This window comes from Centruroides vittatus, unplaced genomic scaffold (genome assembly GCF_030686945.1).
Source record: "Centruroides vittatus isolate TY-2023 unplaced genomic scaffold, ASM3068694v2 scaffold_3315, whole genome shotgun sequence".
Taxonomy (NCBI): domain Eukaryota; kingdom Metazoa; phylum Arthropoda; class Arachnida; order Scorpiones; family Buthidae; genus Centruroides; species Centruroides vittatus.
Window position 1 is genome coordinate 1,822,267 of NW_027122703.1, and position 20,115 is coordinate 1,842,381.

The window sequence follows — 20,115 nt, forward strand, 5'->3', positions numbered from 1 at the left end:
GTATATATAAATTTTTGATGATGATTTAAAGTGATTCAGTTTAAAAAATGTTTTATTTTCATTGATTTTGTATTTGTGCATTGGAATTAATATAAAAAATTTGCTATGTTACGTTTTTTCTTTTTTTAGTGTTTGTCCCACATTGGTGTAGGGTTCACTTGTTTACATGCATTCCTTCATTATACCCTTTCCATTGTTTCCATATTTTTTGTGATTTGGTCAAACCACCATTTTTGAGGCATCCATGAGATTTAGTTCCCCTGGCTAAGTTACATCTAATTTAAAAAACTATAATAATTCAGGAATCAGTACCTAATATGCAGAGGAAATGGTATAAATCTGTGCATACACTAAAACAATTACAGCATGCTTTATGATGATTGCAGATGTACTAGATATTTAGTAGATCAGTCATACTAAATGTACTGAATATATATTAGATTGAGTTTTAAGTTCGTGCCAGAAATATCATACAAAAACCAAAAACGAGATTACCAAAATATTGTAATATCAAGTAACATCAACTGCACACCACGATAAATAAATAATAATGTCCACCAAAAAACCAAAAAACGCCACAGATCCGGATATCCAGCCAATGTTTGATGAGGCTAAGATTATCCACACCACACCCCTTATATACCATTTGCGATGGATGGAGGCAATTTATATATATAAAACTGCCTGAGATAAGAAATGTATTAACAGCAAAGAGGAGTTATCATTATCCATAGCATGGCAAATGCTCATATATAATGGATGATAATACAGAAAAGTTTCTACTTCTGACCATGCGTAACGATGACAACATCTGCACGAGTTTCATTTTGAATCTTTCTCACAGCTCTTTCAAAAAGTGTTCCATCGAACATTTTTTGCAATTTGTCTGTTTCTCACCTGATGAAGAACTTTATGTTCGAAAACGTTTGTGACAATTTTATTTTTATGAGATAACGCACCGTTTTTTTTTTTCTTTTTTTTCTTTTTTTTTTTTTTGGTGTTTTGGTGGACGTTATTATTATAATATCAGTTAATATCAACAAGGTATAATAATTTTATGCAAACTGTGTACATGCAAGAATCATATAAATAACTTTGCTCTAGTACAATATGTAAATTGATAGAAAACTTATAATACGGTTCTGATTGTTATGCAAGTAAAGATGGGCAAGAAAGCAGATATGAGAGAATGCATTTAAAACAGAAATCCTGAATTTATGCAGCTAATGAAAAACTGATTTTTTTTTATAGAACATTATTGACTACATCACAATCTACAGTGTCTAATGTAAATATATTACAAGATTGTTCTGGTCTGTTCATCTAGAAAAAACTATGGGAGAAAATCTGCATATTTTTATATTTTTCTAGTTGTTTTGAAGAAAATTGTTTAGATGGACTGCTTTAAATTAGCAGAATACTTTTAAATTTGTGCTATTAAAAAGTAGTGATTTGTCAAATATATGGGATGAGAGGTTTTTCATGAACCTTGTAAGAAACTGCTTTATGAAAAATCAGTAAGGCAGATTTAATACTATTTGTTGGTTTTAGCTTAAAAACAAGCTTTAAAACAAAAATCTAAAAATGTTGATTTCATTTTTCCCTTTATCTGCCTTTTTATCAAAGACAAAGAACTTACACAAAGGATACTCAGAAAGAAAAACAATCATTTTGTTTTCAAAAAATAAACTATGCATTTTGGGTGATTTTTATATATTTTCACCCCTCCAGGCTATAAAACAAAAATACAAGTTTTAGAGTTTATAAAACAATACTATCAATATAAACTTAAAACTAATTTTCTTCCCTTCTTTTTTACAAATTTTCTGTTTATATGCCATTGAGAAACTGCTTGTCTAGAATTTATTTGTTTATGAAAATTTATGGTTTTAAGTGTTAATGAAATTTAAGTGTAAAAAAATTTTTAGAAATCATGCAGAAGAGAGGAAGTAAAAAAGAAAAATTAATATAATTTATGGTTGAACCCCATTTATACATTTATTAGTTGCATTTTTTATTACAATTATGTGTTTAAACTTTTTGCACAGGACTTACTTTCTCCATTATATAACATTTGTTATATGTTTTTCATTTATACAATTTCACACTTATGCAATATTTTCCAGTATCCTATAGAACTTTTTTTTCACTTGCCTATTATTTACTTTGAAATGAAACATTTTTAAGTGACTATTAAAAAGATGAGAAAGAAAATTATGTAATTACTTTTAAAATTAGTCCAAATTGACAATGAATCACTAGCAAAGGTAAAAAGTAAAGCAAATAATACATAACATGATGTGGTTTCTGATGAATTTTTCTATTAGCAAATCATTCTGTCAGTTAAGCATGTTGAAGATTTTTGCCTTCCATGTTTTGTAGTGTAAATCAGTCCTGCTAAGTGAATAAAAATTAGAAATTTACAGTTTTTTGTTTTCACTACTTACTGTCAGGTTTGAGTATTCCTTTACCTGACTGGAGTTTTGGTAGGAGGAGATGGCCAATATTACATATTGATATATATAACAAGTTCTTCCAAAAAATACACAATAATTTAATTAAATAATCTTAGATAAAACTGGAAGAAAAGAATCTGCTCTGAGCAGGATTCAAACCTGCAGCTGCCACTTACTGTGTGGGTTCAAGTCCCACACAGTAAGCGTCTATGGTCAAATTCATTTGTAATTTATAATTATTATAGCTGTTATTTAGCCTGACCTCATATGGCAGTTGTAGTAGATTTATTATAATGTATCGGATTTAGTAAAGATATTTATACAGTGAAAACTGCTTAGGCGACCACCTGCATTTGACGGGCACCTGTCAAAATGGGCAAAAATTTTTGGCACAAAATAGTTTATACATAGTCTTTGAATAAGTTACCCGTGTTTAACGACCACCTGTGTAACACGTGATGGAGAGATATAATGCGCTTGTATATTGATACATGTAACTGAGGAGCAAACGAAAAGAACCAAGTTGAATTAATTAAGTCGGAGAAATGAAAGTGTGCATTATAATCGAGAAAATGTGAGTATTGTATTAATCTTTAAAATATTGATATTAAATCTGCCTTATAAAACCACGACGAATCCTGTAAATCGAGTTATCCGATAAGAATAAAATACAATACCAACATAGCTCTATTGTTGAAAAAATTTGCTTATTTTTGCTCACCTTGAGTTTTGCTTAGTAGAAATGGCTAAAAAGTGTGCAAAATATGTACTGAAATACAGTATTACAGCGCCACCTGTATTGGACAACCACTTTTTGAAGGAACCGTGGGTGGTCGCCATAGACAGGTTTTACTGTATTTGGGTAGTATTCTTCTGGATAGAAAGTTAATTTTAAAACTGAAAATTATATATTAATAATTTATTAATTTTATTACATTTTTTATTATGCCTGCATTTCTTAATTTGAACTTGTGTATGTAAACCATCTTTTTAGGGTCCAGTTGGAAATCAACTTGGGTTACCATCTAACAGTGGATCATTCCATGGATATAATGCAACAGTTTCAGCTTCACAGCTTGGCATTCCATCATCTGTTGCTTCCATTGCAGTCCAAAGACCGATTACTTCCATGGGAGTAAATATTCCTCCACGTTACCCATCTGGAATTGATACACCATTAACAACAAATGTAAGTAATTGTATTACTAATATATTGGTAGCAAATTTAATATTGTTTGTTAATTTATACAAAAATTAAATTGGAAATTTGAATTAATATATAACTAGTAGTTAATTAAATATCTATTAGGAAATAAAGAAAGCTTTTGTTAATGCTGTTAATTTAAACAATTCTGTTAATTTTATTAAATTAATAGGTTATTATAAATTACTGAAAATAAGTTAAAAATTATAGAAATTGATGAAAATATAAAGTTTTCATTGATATGAAATGTAAATCATGGAAAAAGTTTTCAAATAGCAACAGATATGTGAAAATTGTTGTTGGCAGGAATTTTGTTTGTTTGTTAACAAATACTCCTAGTAATAAAAATTTTGGAGTTTATTTTTATTGATAAGAGTTTTTATTATGCAAAATATCACATTGAAAAATAATTTGGAATACAGTAGAACATCGATTATTTGAATCAATTGGGGACTGGGGTTGTTCGGAAAATCGGTTTTTTGGATAACTGATTATGTGCAAAAAAATATATTAACCTATCCCATATTGAAATTTGTTCAAATCCTGGCACGTCCTTAAGTACCCTCTCATGGTCATGCCAGTGCTGCCAGCTAAAACATGCACACCAACGAAAATAATATTGGAAATAGCCCAAGACATAGCCAAAGATTGCAGCACCACAGCACTAGTGGAAATTTAAATTTGCCAACTGGAAAGCTTTTGGTTAATTGACGTTTTGGTTGATCGATATTCGATGCTCTACTGTATAAAGAAAGTCTTGTCCATATCCTGGTCTGGAAAAAGTTTTCGAACATACTAGAAACAATCTGTTAAAGCAATGTCTATAACAATAATCAGTAATTTAAGAAAATTAGTAGTAGGAAAGTATTATGTGCATCTATTTCCATTATTGTTGCTTTTACATTTCTTTAAAATGGGTTCTGTTAAAGAATGCAGTGAGGATTTTTGAAACCAAATTTCAAATTTGATTCTGGAATTTCTGAAAACTCAGAAATTTTTCAACAGCTTTGTTTTGCTGTTTCACCAGTAAATTGCATTTGGAAGAAATATGAGAAATCTGGAAGTTTGAAAACATTGAAAAGAACTACCAACTGAGAGCAACAAACAAGAATCAAGATAATGTTTTAAGATGAATCTGCCTACAAAGTTGAAAAGTCAGATCAAAAGAATTAAGTTGTTAAGTGGAAAGTTCACCATGCCAATGTTTTTAATTGTATGGTTTGAAACCGGTTAAATGAAATAGGCTGTATGTTTTGTAAAGTCAAAACAAAACTATTCATGACAAAACAATGCATGACAAAAGGAATGGAATGAGCAAAGCATTATGAAAAGTGGATCATTAATGGATGATTGGGAGAAAGTTATTTTCTGATGAAAGCAGATTTTGTGTTGGCTGTGGAGACAGTGCTGGACAACTTGTATGGTTCAGAGCAGATGAAAAGTTTTGACATCTTTTGCATAACAAGAAATTCCCAGTTGGGCTTATGATATAGAGCTGCATGTCTTCAAAAGGCTGACATGCAGCTCCATCATATAATTTGTAATTCTAAATCTCTGATGTTCTGAGTTTCATTGATGATTAATGTAATGGTGGCCAACCTGTTTAGTTTATATGATTAAGGAAAATACAGGGTTGTTATAATTAAAGTTACCCTGCTCAGACCTGTCCAGAGCCTGTTCTCGTGGATGTATTTTGATGCAAACTTGGTATATATGTTATATGGACCATGGGGAAAAGGAAAATGCAAAAAATGTTTAATTTGAATTTTTACCACTAGGTGAAAAAATGGCGCATGAAGAACAAGAAACACAAAATGGAAACACACAAAAGGTTTTTATTCACAACATTTGTTCAGTGTTCAATCCATTTGCATCAATTACATGTTCAAAATGCCTTACAGTGAAATCTATTTGCATAGGTCACGTGTTCAAAACGCCTTATAGCATTGTAAGGCATTTTGAACATGTAATTGATCCCAATGGATTGCACATTGAACAAATGTGAATAAAAATCTTTTGCGTGTTTCCATTTTGTGTTTCTTGTTCTTCATGCACCATTCTTTCCCTAGTGGTAAAAATTTGAACTAAATATTTTTTTTTTGCATTTTTCTTTTTCCCATGGTCCTTATAACATATATACGAAGTTTTATCAAAATATGTCCACGAGAATGGGCTTTAGACAGGTCTGAGTAGGGCAACTTTAATTATAACCACCCTGTACATTCAGTCCTTAGATATAATGCAAAATAGATTCTTATACATGAACACACACATTTTGTAAGGGAATTTTTTCACATCTTCAGGCAAATAGTGTCAAAACATCAAAAAATGGGTGCCAGTTTAACCAATACTTTTCACCATACTTTTCCTATGTCATTTTCTATAACAGCAGGAAAAGTGATAAGGCTGGATTAACACTAGAACTACCGTATTTGACAGTTTGAATTGTAGATTGCAAAACCATTCACATTACTATCAGGTTCAGGAAATAAAAACTTCATATAGCCAATAAGAAAATTAAAAGTAAAAACATTGGTTTGTCAGTAATGATCTCCTATGATAGTTTATCTTTCACATTTAATACTTAGAATTTGCCAATATTACAAGGATATTAAAATAATATATTTTATCAATGAGACTCTGGAACTACAGAAGGTCTCCTACCTATGAACTTTCAAACTTATAAATAGTTTGACTGTAAGTCTAAAATTTAAATTTTGCATGGATTCTGAAGTTATCTTACTGGTTATGGAGTGGTATTGAAGTTAGTCTTTGGCTAGTAATAAATAATGTGGATTTATTTCTATTGTGTATTGTTTTTTTTGTTTTGTGCAAATTCTGAAATTCCATCAATGCTGGTGAGGTAGGGAGAAGTTGGTAATGGTTTTTTTTGCAAGTTTTATAAACTTTTACAATTAGTGCTTCAGAAATGTGTCCAAAACATTAGCAGTGGAGATAAATGCAAAAAGTGTAGCTCTATTACCATGGAAACTAAACTTGAATTATAAAACTAAGCACATTAGGTGAGAAACACCACATTTGAAACACCTGCTACTAAGTAGTAGTGAGCAGGTACATGAGCATAATGTATTCTATTAAATACATTAGAGGATTAAACACTAACAATGGGTGGTTATTCTGTCTACAAATGTACTTTCTAGAGTAGGGAGTACCTGTACTGTACATGAATGAAATGCCTATTGTGGAAGTAAGACTATTTTTATACTTCTTCTATATATAAAATAATATATATATATATATATTACTTATCTTCTATACTGTTTTAAAATGCATTATTATTACAGTTTTATTGTGATCGATTGATTTTTGAATTTGATGGCTAGTCAAATTAAACAAAACAGTTTGTATTGAGACACAACTTCTTGACTCAAAACTGGACGTGGAGGTGGTAATGTGAACCAGGTCTAAACCTTAAATCATTAAATTTCAGCACTTACTAATTTAGTCTAAAATAATGTCTTAGAATTGAATAATAATGGATTTTAAGACACATTATTTTACCCAATTATTACTTTTACAAAATATATACATCCGACTATTAAAGACATTTTACATTTTCAGTTCGAAATAACAATCAGCTGTTATTGTGAGTGGCCATTTAATGCATTATATATCAAAAATAAATGCTTTTAGCTGTACTAACTTACTAAATGGTCACATTACTTCAAATGAACTTTGCTGGTTATGCGCATTTAATTTAAACTCTTTTTAACGTTTAAAATGCTTTCAAAACAACATTAGGATGTAGCATTAAAAGAAAATATCCATATAAGTTTATTTCTCCAGATTTCTCAAACATATACAGCTAAATGCTTTCTTAAAAATCAAGTTGTAAAATATTAAATTCTAATACTTTCAAGATTTCCATCCTTAGGACTATGATTTTGACAGTGACAGAAAACATAAGTCAGATTCTAATACCACATATTATAAACATACAGTACCCATATCTCTTGATAACTTCTAACTCTGCCTTCTGCTGGATAGATAATGTGCAATCAGCCTTACTCCCTTATGAAAACAATAATACACTCTATATGCATTTCAGATAATTTCCCTTTAGTCCCTTTTTTTATATCTATTGCTAAGAAAACAGTTAGCTATACATATAACAACAGAACAGTGAGCTGGTTTGCTGTTTTATACATTATGTAAACAGAAAAGCAAAGAAATAGAATTTATTATTTATTTGTTGGCATTTGTATTGTTCTTCTTTGGGTTGTTATTTAAAAAACTTAATTCATAAAATTAATTTTTTTTTCTTTCCATAAAAAGTTGGGAAATTCAATTTTACAACTATAATGCCTTCTAGAATTGAAGAAATATGGTCTTTCAAAAGTACTTACTATCAATATTTCAAATATAAAATTTTTTCAAAAAAGTGTATTTTTTTGAGTTTAGAAAAATATTGATTATTTGTAAATATGCATGATTATGCATTGGAAAACTGTTAATAGTCTTTGTGAATATAACTGTATGTAATTTACGTAATTATATTAATTATAATTTAAATGTTTAGTCTATAGGAAGAGGAAAAAATATTTTTACTCAAATATTTTCAGAGTGGAATGTAGACTAACTGGTAAATTTTAATGCACTGCAAACATAGATTTAATACAATTTTAAATTTTAAGAAACCATTAATGATAAAACGTTTTTTTAAATGTAAATATAAAATGATTAATTTTATTATATCATTATCGTTTGTGTGTAAAAAGCAAAATTTCAAGATGAAGTAAACAAAATTGTGAAGTAAGAGAATTCAGACATTGTTTTGTATGCCAAAGCTGATTGGTGAAAAACTTTACAAATAATCTTTGCAAACTTCCAAAACATTTGTTTTGTTTTTTTTTTTTTGAAGAGAAATCTCTTAAGCCTAACTGAAGTTTTTTAAATTTGGTTATCAATGATTTTGTTCACTCTGGACATCTAGCAATAGTCTTATCATTTTCTAACCTTTCTGCAATATTGTAAACTGTCTTTCTTGCCATCCCCATATATACTTAAAGCTTAACTGTGAAGCTTCTGCTCCTTTCCTCATGTTTGTAAAATTTCTAACTAAAATTTTTTGCTTTTCATTAAGCTGCTTCAATTTGTTTTGCGCTTGGAATATTGTTGCCATGACAACGTGAATTTAAATGTACAGAGTCTGAGCAACAATCTATGCTAGCACCTTCTCAAATTTAAAAAAAATATCAAATATGTCTGCCAAAATTGTCAACGTTTTTAGTTTACACACACATTTAATTATATTTGATAACTAAATGAACAAATAGAAGATGGCCTACATATTGTGAACATGTAGTAATGATAGTTGATGAATTTTTGAACATAGTTTTACAGAAGCAACAAATGGATATACTTATATGCTTTTGGGACTCTAACAAAATTCTGTGAAAATATGATATTTACAGTTTGTTTTCTTAGACCGTAGCACAGCTTCTCATCTTTTAGAAGCATTTAAGCAATTTTATCTGACATAAATTTGAAAAAATTTATCTTCTGTCAATGAATGTCAAATAGTTTTAATCATAAATAGTTTAAGTGACTTAAATAAAGAAATTCCAAGTTGAATCAACTTATTCCCATTCAGAAATCAGTCGATACAGCTTAGAATTTTTTAAGTTTATGTCAGATAAAGATTGCATAAATATTACTAAAGGCATGAAGCAGTGCTGTGGCCTAAGATAACAGACTGTAAATATTATATTTTCACAGAATAACTGAATATAGGTTTATGTGATGTGTGCACATCCCATTGTGCATTTAAATTTGCAATAAAGCAAAGAGGATGGGAAGTAAAATATTACAAATTGAAGCCTAAATACAAATAAAAATTTGACATCCTTTACATTCACAGAAACACAATTAACTTGAACAAAGGTGACCTTTCCTTCGAGGCTCTTCTCTGCTTACAAATATGTAAATAGATTAAAAGTTCTTTTGTTACCAGAGGGATTTTTAATTAATTTACATATTCATAAGAAAAGAATAGCCTCAAAGGAAAAGTCAACTTTGCTCATGTTAATTGTGTTTCTGTGATTATGAAGGATGTGTGAAGACATCAAATTTTTATTTATATTTAGTCTTCAATTTGTAATATTTTAATTATATAATTTGTTGAAGAATGTTCCTATCCAGAGGTCAGATTATATCAGATACTTTGGAAGTAAGATGCTACTGCTGAAGTTTTGCATCATTCATGAGTATAAAATGCAAAAGTAGTTGCAAGAACAATTTAAATGTTATTTCACCTGCTCATACATTTCACATATGTTTCAAGTCAAAAGATGCAAGAGCTATTCAGTTGTTACTGAATGCTTGAAACATACCATGCTTTTGTCAAAGTTGGCTTTCTTTGAATCATTTGCACAAGATATAGAATTATTCCTGAAGAAATCTCATTTCAGACTGACTGACCAATGGTACCATTTTTATATGAAGATGAACAACTTGATTCATAATTTAATGACCTGTTTTGTGAAAGATAATTAATTTCTACTACAGATTCATTAAGAAATGTACCAATAATAGAGGAAGGCTAATTTCAATTCTGCTCATCATGTAAATTCAGTGATGCCTAATACTTTGAATTTAATTCATTCCAGGAGGACATTCCAACTCCGAATCAATTTTTCCAATTAGAAGTAACAGAAAGTGAATTAATCCATTCCCAGGCCCTAAACAATATCTATTTGGATAAACTAGAACAGCAAATACATATAATTTAAAGTAAAAACAACAGAATTAAATGCCTTGATAAATTAAAACACAAACAATAAATAAAATATGTAAATATCGTATAACAAATTGAAAATTGCATTAACTGGATGCCATTGTTGACTTTGGCATATTAAACATGGCTGGCAGATCTGCCAGATGTGTGTTGCTTTCATGCTTTGTGATAAGTTCTTTTTTCATCTTGGTTGTTGATATTATAACCTTCCTTCTTAGTTTTTTTGCTTTCATGCTCTTCTTGGATGCCATGGTTAATAAGTAAAAGTTATATTGGTTTAAACAGAAATTTTTTGCATATTAACAGCTGCCATTACTTAACACAGCTGTGTGCTAATGTAAGAACATATTCTTTGTTTATAAGCTTATTTTAAACCTTTTCTTAGCTTTTTGTTTGAATAAATTCAAGTTTAAATACCTTCAGATAAAAAGCTTAATAGGTATATTATGCTTTGAGTTTCATAAAAAATATAATACTGTACAATAGTAAAAAAAAAAGATTCTAATATGTATAAAGTTTAGCAGCATCTTCTCCAAACATGTCAAATGTGGTTTAAAAAATACTGTTTAGGAAGTTATTAACTAAAGAATACAAAATGTACACGAGCCCGAAAGCTGTCAATAAAGAAAAATTGTAGGAAGAAATTGCTAAAAATTGATGAATAACCAAACACACCAAAGTGAAAAAAAGCACTGAAAACATAGGAGTGTAATGTGAGAGCAAGAGAGAACAACAGATTGCAATTACATTTAGAGTGCTTTTTCACTATGCACATAGTTTATTCTCCAAAGTGAATTTTATTGAATTTAGTGTTGAACTCTGAAATATTCAAAGTTAGAGTTTGGAGTATGAGGTACCATTGTATTGGATTTTCAACATGGGATGCTATTTGAAAGGCAAAGGCTAAGGTAATTTTGTTAGACAAAAAAATTTTACTGTTAGGCAAAAATGGGCAGATTGTTTAAGAAATCTTATAATGTATTTGTTAAACAGATCATCCCTCAAATTCAGTTTGATCTACGGACCATTGTGTTTGAATTCGAACATTGCTGCCAACAAAAGATTTACTGTTCTGTCTAGTTACTGGAATAATAGCAGACAAATTAACATACAGTTCAAGGATTTACCTTCACACTCAGGCATTTTAGTAATGATGATAGAATTCAACTGGAATGCTGAAAGACTTGACTACTTTTGGCTAAAAATACTCATGAAATGTGAGCAATTACCAGAACTCACAAAATTTGTAAAGAAATGTTTATTGTAATATGTAAATATCAGGGTAAATGTCAGTGTAAAAGAGGCTTTTTTATGAACAAAGAATGTTTGAGTGATAACCAAAATGAAATAACTTGTGTAGCTCTCAGACTAGTATATGATGCTGTATGGTTGCAGGTGTTATAGATAAACTTGACATCACAAAAAACATGATTCTTTCAGCCTGTAGTGTACATTTGAGTATTCAAGGAGAATAGTGAAAAATCAAAGAAAATGGAAGGAAAAAGAAAAGATATAATGAAAATCTTGGGGTTATAGAAGACAAAAAAACTCAGGTTATACAATTAGTTAACCAAGAAAAAAATCAAATTGAAGAAGAGCTGCAGTTATTCAAAAAAAAAATGATGATAATATACTCTGTTTCTCAACAACGTTTTGTTATAAATATGATGCAGTAAAAAGATGTTTTTATTGAGGAATTGGTGTTTCATTCATTGAAATTTCATTCTGTATGATTGTTATATATACATATTGCATATAAGATAGTTTGATATTCTAGTTTCTGAAGAACACACAAAAATATGGCCAGGGAATATTGAATTTGGGACTGAAAAATTGGAAATGAGGAAATTTTGTGATCCTATTTGGTAGCCACACTGTCTAAGCATTAAGCACATATTGATGGAATGTTCTGATTTCAATAAAATTTGTATGGTATTCAGGAAATAATTCAACTTACCAGGAGTTTTGGGCTGTAGGCCAAACCTTTTTCAAAAATGATGACATTGTAAATGAATTTTGAGATTTTGGACATCAAAAAGTCTGTTAATTAGCATTTTATATTAAAAATAGGTCATTTATGATGTCAGTTTCAATTTTATTTTTACTAATTAGCAAATTACATCAAATTTATAATTGTATAATCTGTTCTGTGATGATGACACATGCTCAAATTAAAGCTTTCTTTTAATTTAAAAAATTTTTTACGTCAATTCAAAACATAAAAATTGTCCTTTAGAATATATTCTTTCTCAATATTCTTGTTTTGTTTTCTCAGAAATTTATAATTGCATATATCTAAATATGTGTTACAAATTACACAGTAAGCCTACTTAATTATTTGTATGATTTACTTTGAATTTTCCCAATCTGCACAGTAATATTATAATTCTAAAAAGGTATAATAATGTTAAACTTATAAACTTTTAAGGCCTTAGTCAGTTCTTGTATATTTAAAAAGGTAATTAATTGTTAAAAAATACAAATTTTCTCTCCAACTGTTCATCCGTGATAAAACTATTTTTAAATAATAGACACTAAAAAATAATTACATAAAAATTGATTTACTACTATGCAGTGTTTTTATTGTGATAAATGCATTTCAATTCAACAGTTTTTATCAGTATCATTTGTTTGACAATTGCTAGAACATTAAAGAAAAATATATAATTATAATTTATAATATTCATTATATTTAAGTTATTACAAGTTTTGACTTTCTTACAATTGATTGTCATTTTGTATCAATGTCATTTACAGTGAGTGGTGTTCCATTCCAGAGATACATTTATACCTATGTTTAGGTTTATCACATTTACATTTTTTCCTTGTTTTTTGTTATAATGAAATGTTCTTTAATTTTTATTTTCTTGATTATTTCTTTCATACAATAATATTTTATAGTTATTTTCCCTTTGATATATTGTCCACAAGGACCATTGATATTTGAGTCTTAATGCTGTGAAGTGTTCTTTTATTCATGTGTTTAGTTGTCTTCCAGTTTCTCCAATATATACTCCTGTATTCTATTACAATCACATTTCAGTTCATATATTATGTCTGTTTTGCTTAATTTGTTTTCTTTTATTCCTGTAAAAACATTACAGGAATAAAAGAGTTTATTAGTTAATAAAGGAATTAAATTGATTTCTACTTGTTTTAATTTTTTCTTTTGCTTTTCAAACAGTCCTTTTATGTAAGGAAAACTATAAAATTATTGTTTTATTTTTTTATTTAATAAATATTTTGGATGATTATTCATTATATATTTTAGTAATATCCTTATCTCTATTTGTTGTTAATGTTGTTCTACAAGAAGTTTTTCATAATTCTGTAACAAAATTATTATTTTTTAATATATAATGGACTATGTGAATGGTAATTAGTATAATACATATAAAGATATTTAAAAGAAGTAAATCAATTTTTATTTCGTCATATGCTAGTGTTTTTTATTTAAAAGTTTTATCTCAGATGAACAGTTGGAAAGAAAATTTGTATCTTTAACAATTAATTACCTTTTTAAATATGCATAGTAATAATTGTTCATTCATGTATAAATTGTTGTTTTATTTTGTGCATTGGTATGCAATAATATTTGGGGATTTTTTGGTTCTGAAAATATTCTGGAACCCCTTACTGATCTGTATTTCTCTTAATTGAGATGTATATATAAAATTTTTATAAATAAAAGATGGGATAAAGTTTGACAGAATGTCATTGATAAGCTAATGTGAATTTGATGTGTTTTATCATGAAAAATAAGATGTTCAAAATTTAGCATTAATTTCGTCATTATTTTTTATGGATAAGATGAATACATAAAAAGATAATGACAAAATTAATCACTTTATACAAAATTAATACATTAAGATTGTGTTTCAATTTATAAATATCCAATCTTAATGTATTTTAACATCAATGCTTCTTTAAAAAATAGCAGAACAGTTAAATATATATTAGTTTTATATGCAACTTTACCACTTCAGTACTGAGATTAATTTGCCTAGTGTGAACAATGTAGGACAGCTCTTCATAAATATTAATATTTTGGCAGGACTATATTTTTAAATTTGAGTAATAAATTTATATTTCATAAATCTTTCTTTAGTTAAGATGTACTATCAAGCCAACTAGTGGTCCAGTGGATAAACCTCTAACTAGTGGTCAGTCTGGGGTTTATGCATGACCAGTGGGTTGGATGTGTGGAGTTTTCTGGATTTTCTTTGTTTAGCACCTAAATAAGGGTCAGTTTTTGTAGAAAGCCCTTACAGAAGGCATTTTTCCTTCTCTCATTAAACCAAACTCTACTATCTGAAAGCTAATATTAAAATGAATGTTTTTATGTCAAAAGTAATGCTATGTTGTAATAAAGCAGCTATTTTTAAGTATAAATAATTTTTAAAGGAAATTGAAATATCAACAAATAATATTTGTATAAATAGGAAAACTAATTCTTTTTTGTTAAGACTGAAATCACTTTGATTGCTTGAACTGAAAATAATTTTATTACCTGAGATTTCAATAATCAAGGACTGTGATCATTTTTGCGTATAACTTTGTCCCTGCAGTAATTTATATTTTATGGTGATATTCTCTATTCTTCACATAAACATAATTTTTGTTTTTAGAAAGTTATTCTTCTCTGTTTAATGTAAATGTCAAAATGAGTTTTAAGATTAGAGAACCAAAACTGCATTATTTTCTTCATGAAAATGTATACATGAATGTTTTTGTATGTTGTTTATTCAATATCAGATTAGAAAATCATGTTATATTATTGTACAGTCTCTAACTGAAAAATATTTATTAATTTGCAAGACAGTTTTCTCAAAATAAATTTACAGTTTGCATTGTAAATATCAAATATGAGAAATGAGTTATATTTTTGAATCTGTTATGGTGTAATTCAGTTTGTATAGTTTTTGATTATAATTTAATTTATATTTAATGTAAAATAAGTTTTTATTAATTTGATAATATATAAATGTTTTACAATAGTTAAATAATAATTCATAAACCTTTTTCAGCAACAAACTCAACAACAGCAACAGCAGCAGCAGCAGCAACAACAACAACAACAACAGCAGCAGCAGCAGCAACAACACAGCAACAGCAGCCGCAACAGCAACAACAGCAACAGCAGCCACAACAGCAGCAGCAATCACAAGGACAACAAATACCTATTCAAAATTTGCCAGGGAATCAGTCATCCACACAGATTCCACAAAGCAGTAATGTCACACACAATCCAAGTTCAGTCACACCAACAACAGATCCAGAGAAAAGGAAATTAATTCAGCAACAATTAGTATTGTTACTTCATGCTCATAAATGTCAAAGGCGTGAAACTCAATCCAATGGTGAAGTTAGACAGTGTGCTTTACCCCATTGCAGAACTATGAAAAATGTTCTTAATCATATGACAACTTGCCAGGCAGGTAAATCATGTCCTGTTCCACATTGTGCATCGTCTCGTCAGATTATTTCGCATTGGAAGAATTGTACCAGGAATGATTGTCCAGTTTGTTTGCCTCTTAAACAAGCATCTGATAGAAGACAACAGCAAGCAGGTATGTGAAAGTATTTAAAACTATATACATATTTTTTTACTAAAATGTATACCCTAAAATCTTTGCTTTAGCCTGCAGTTTGTACATGAGGGAAACCTTTAGCCAAGGTTTTAGGGTACAACTCCAGATTCATGATCAGTCCTGCATAAGCCCAATAATAATTATACATAAGTTTCAAAATTTTCTAGTTTTATAGTACAACATTCATTTGAAAAGCAAAAAAACAGTTGACCTAAGAAAATAACTGTCACCTCATTCAAGCAACTTCTTCCATTGATTGGGAGGTCATAGATTTCTGCTGTATAAAACTCTGATTCTTTTGACTGGAATAATTCTGCAAGTACAATTTCTATCTCATCATCATCAAGTAAAATCTTTCCATCCAAGAAGTGTTTTATTGAATGGAAGAGATGGTAGTGAGATGGTGCAGCCTCCCAGCTAATATTAAGTTGCTTATGCCAGGTCAACCTTGATGCAGGTGATCTTTGTTCAAATTGTCAGGAACCAAAACATTGATCTTGCAGACTTTTTCAATGGCAGATAAGTGACAAACTATGGTGGACTAGTCATAAACAAGTGTTTTGCTCATTTTTCATTTGGCCAGGCATAGGTTTGCTTCTTCTGGCTTCTGCAGATTGTAATCCAATAGGACAGAGGACCTTCTTCAGCATGGCTTATCTTTGATTCATATTTTCCAGTTTTAAATTTACTGAACTGACTGTAGATTGTAGACTTTGAGATGACATTCTTGCCAAACAATTGCATCATACAGTGCTAAGATTCAGCTGCTTTTATACCAAATTGATAATAGTAGTATAATGCATTTGTGATTTTTGTCATGAGAAAACATTGATAAATTTGAGATACTATTTGTAACAATACCAACTTTATAAATGTCTTTCACTTATGATTGTGCATCTCAACACTTGTCATTTACATACTTCATAAGAAAATTCTACATGCTATCTGTTGAACAATTTCAAATGTTCTATGGAGGTCTAGAAAATTCCAGAAACCTGCAGTTTGAAACCTGTAATTGACAGGTATAAGCAGAAAAAGTAACTGAACAAACTTTTGTAAATTGTAGAGTTGGTCAGCTGTGAAGATAAGAGTATGATTGCAAAATAGAATGTCTAATAAATACAATTAACCCAATAATTACTTCAAATATCAAATGAACTTAATATCCTGATAAAGGAATACTGCTGTTTGATATTTGAGACAAAATATCTATAATCAGTAGATAAAAAGCAATAATGTTTTCAGGAATCAAATCCCAGGAGTTAAGGTTAGATTCTCCTTTTGTTTATAGACATAGCTCCTTGGTGATATGTACTGTACAGTATAGGCAGATTCTTAGTATATATTAATATCAGTGACAATTTATTCCATTTCTGTTTTATTGTCAAAAAATATTTATTCTGAAATGCCTTTGATCCTATAATTCTGCAAGTGCTTGATTTTTGTTTAGTTGATCAAGAGAACATAAAAGAACATTAGAACAAATAAATAATTTCAAAATGGTTAAGTGGCATTTCAATAGAATACAAAGTTTAAAATATAAATAAATAATATTACATATAAATTATTTATTATACTGAAAAGTTAAAATGAAATTACATTTAGTTGAGGTAATATCTTTCAATTTTTAAATTTAGGTTGGTATTTCATTGAATTAACATTTCTAAATCTGTACAATTTTTCTTTATCTTTATTTGCAAATATGGTTCATTACTGTAATCTTAACTTCAAATTAATGTAATAGAAAATAAAAAAATGATGAAAAGATAGCTTTGTTGATCCATGAATCTAGCTTATGGTCAGACAATGAATAGTCTGAATAAAATAGGTCAGAGTAGTTCAACTTTTTTCAATGTGGAGACCAAATTGTACATTTGTACATTTGAGCTGTTCAAAGTTGTTTCTTTTGGAGAAACAATTTTTATAAAAATGTGGAAAATATGATAATTTGAATTTTTTATTAACAAACTAGTACACAAAGAGGTTTTGTTAAAATTAATAAGTATTGTAAATAGAAACTTTAAAAATACTTAATGTAAATCTTTCTTATATTTATGTAGAAATTTATAAAAAAATCTTATTCCCTACTGGAAGCTGTACTGAAATAGTGGGATAAGCTCAAAATATTTTTATACTCAGGTGTATGACAACTTTGTGAAATGAAATCAATGATTTGCAAGACAAGTATTGACTATAGAGATCATTCTATAAAAAGCACTAAGTGAAACAAAGAATATAGCTAAATAACATTTTAATGAGAGCTCCAAGCAGTATAGTGAATTATTGAAGATTGAATATTAATTTCCATTTATGTAGTGACAAGTTGTGTTGACATCAATAAAGTTTTTCATAATCTAACCTCTGTCTGAAATGTATAGTACCAGATATTAAAAGTTTCACAAAATCTGCTTTGAACATATTTTAGAGCAAAATTTCTCAAACATGGATACACAGCAGTTGCGTGCAGAAAAATGCACTGTGGAAAATTATGAATGGAAAAATGCTAATGAAAATATAGCAGTTATCAAATAACAATAACATGGTTAAATTATGTATCATGATTAATTAGATATGACCTGTGGTTATGTTCTCTTGACACCAACTTAGGCACAATTTGGTCTGACAGTCAAAAAGTTTGGGCACTACTGATCTATATATTGATAATCAACTGATAACATTAAGCAAAACAAGTAAATAATAATAATAATATTAGTGAAAATACATTTTATCGATTCTGACATTAAGAGTTTATGTTAGAACAATTAAAAATGTACAACTGGGGATTTATTAATTATAATTTTAATATTAATTTGTAAATTTAATAATGAATTTTCCATGGTATACAAACAAAAAGTTCGAGTCCTTTTTTGTATTTTCTTCCTTTATTCCGGTCAGGAACCACTTCCTTTATTCCTGACCGGAATAAAGGAAGAAAATAGAAAAAAGGACTCGAACTTTTTGTTTGTATACCTTGGAAAATTCATTATTGAATTTAAACTTTAATTCCTGAGTTCTGTACAAAAATTAATTTGTAAGTTTTAAGAAATGCTAATTATGGTAAAAATATCTGATTATAATAAGCAAAGTCCACTGTAATAGAGATCATTTTGACAGTTGATGTTTCCAGAAATTATCCCATTAAAAAAAACTTTTAGATGATGATTGCATGTAAGACTTCATTGGGATGTTATTTTGTCATTTTATAATATTTACTTTGATTTTTTTTTTAATTATTTTATGTTCTTTTGTTACTTTGAAACATGGCAATGGTTATTTTATTACAACATTTCCAGTGAAATTTTATTCACTGGAAATGTTGTAATAATTACAAATAGAATTTAATACACTCAGATTTATTTATTTTATTAATGAAACAAATACTTTGCACTTGAATTTAATGTACTGAAGATTATTAATTAAATATAAGTAATTTTGTATTTCAGCAGCTGCAGTACAGTTGAATCAACAAAATCAAGGTCCAGCACCTGCTGATATGCAGAGAGCTTATGCCGCTCTTGGACTTCCTTATAATGCTGCTGGACCTACTAATATGAATCAAGTAATGCCAAGAAATCAAGCTGTTCCTTCTTGTAAGTTAATTCATTTATATTTGTTTTTTAATTGTTCATAGTTCAATATCATCTGAATAATTTTTATACAAAAATGTTAAGAAAGGCTAAATATTTTTATTAATAGTTTTATAATTGATAAATTGTTGAAATTTTCTGTATATCCAAATCATAGAATTTTAAAGCCTTTTCATGAGTTCTGCATAATTTTGCAGTATTTACTAGTCAGTTAATTTTTCAAAAGTACTGTGTCTTTAATTCAATAAATTTTCAGTGTGCTCTGTTGAAAATCTTTGGTTACAGCACTGCATCAGAACAATTTTTTAATTAGATAATTTAAATTCTTTACTCTATATTTTATTTAAAAAATAAAACATTATGAAATCAAAGTGTTGATTAACATTAATCAGGTATTTTTTATCATTAAACATATAAAAAATAATAAATTTATAGAATTACAGTAATTTGTATTATGTATCACTTTGATATTACTCTGGAATTGAATTAAGTTGTATTGTTATTGAATGTTCTTGGGAAG

The 20,115-nt window shown here is 28.6% G+C and overlaps 2 protein-coding genes across 2 annotated transcripts in view; both read left to right on the top strand.

Annotated features, from left to right (window-relative positions):
- Positions 1-15,711, top strand: part of LOC136988561 (putative uncharacterized protein DDB_G0277255) — a 64,251-nt gene extending 48,540 nt beyond the window's left edge. Inside the window, exons 3-4 of the mRNA XM_067286456.1 lie at positions 3,451-3,645; positions 15,445-15,711. Coding sequence (XP_067142557.1) covers positions 3,451-3,645; positions 15,445-15,711 — 462 coding nt within the window. The remainder of the gene's footprint in view (positions 1-3,450; positions 3,646-15,444) is intronic.
- Positions 15,712-15,815: 104 nt separating this feature from the next.
- LOC136988538 (CREB-binding protein-like) overlaps positions 15,816-20,115 on the top strand; it is a 65,983-nt gene continuing 61,683 nt past the window's right edge. Inside the window, 2 exon segments of the mRNA XM_067286407.1 lie at positions 15,816-15,987; positions 19,452-19,598. Coding sequence (XP_067142508.1) covers positions 15,816-15,987; positions 19,452-19,598 — 319 coding nt within the window.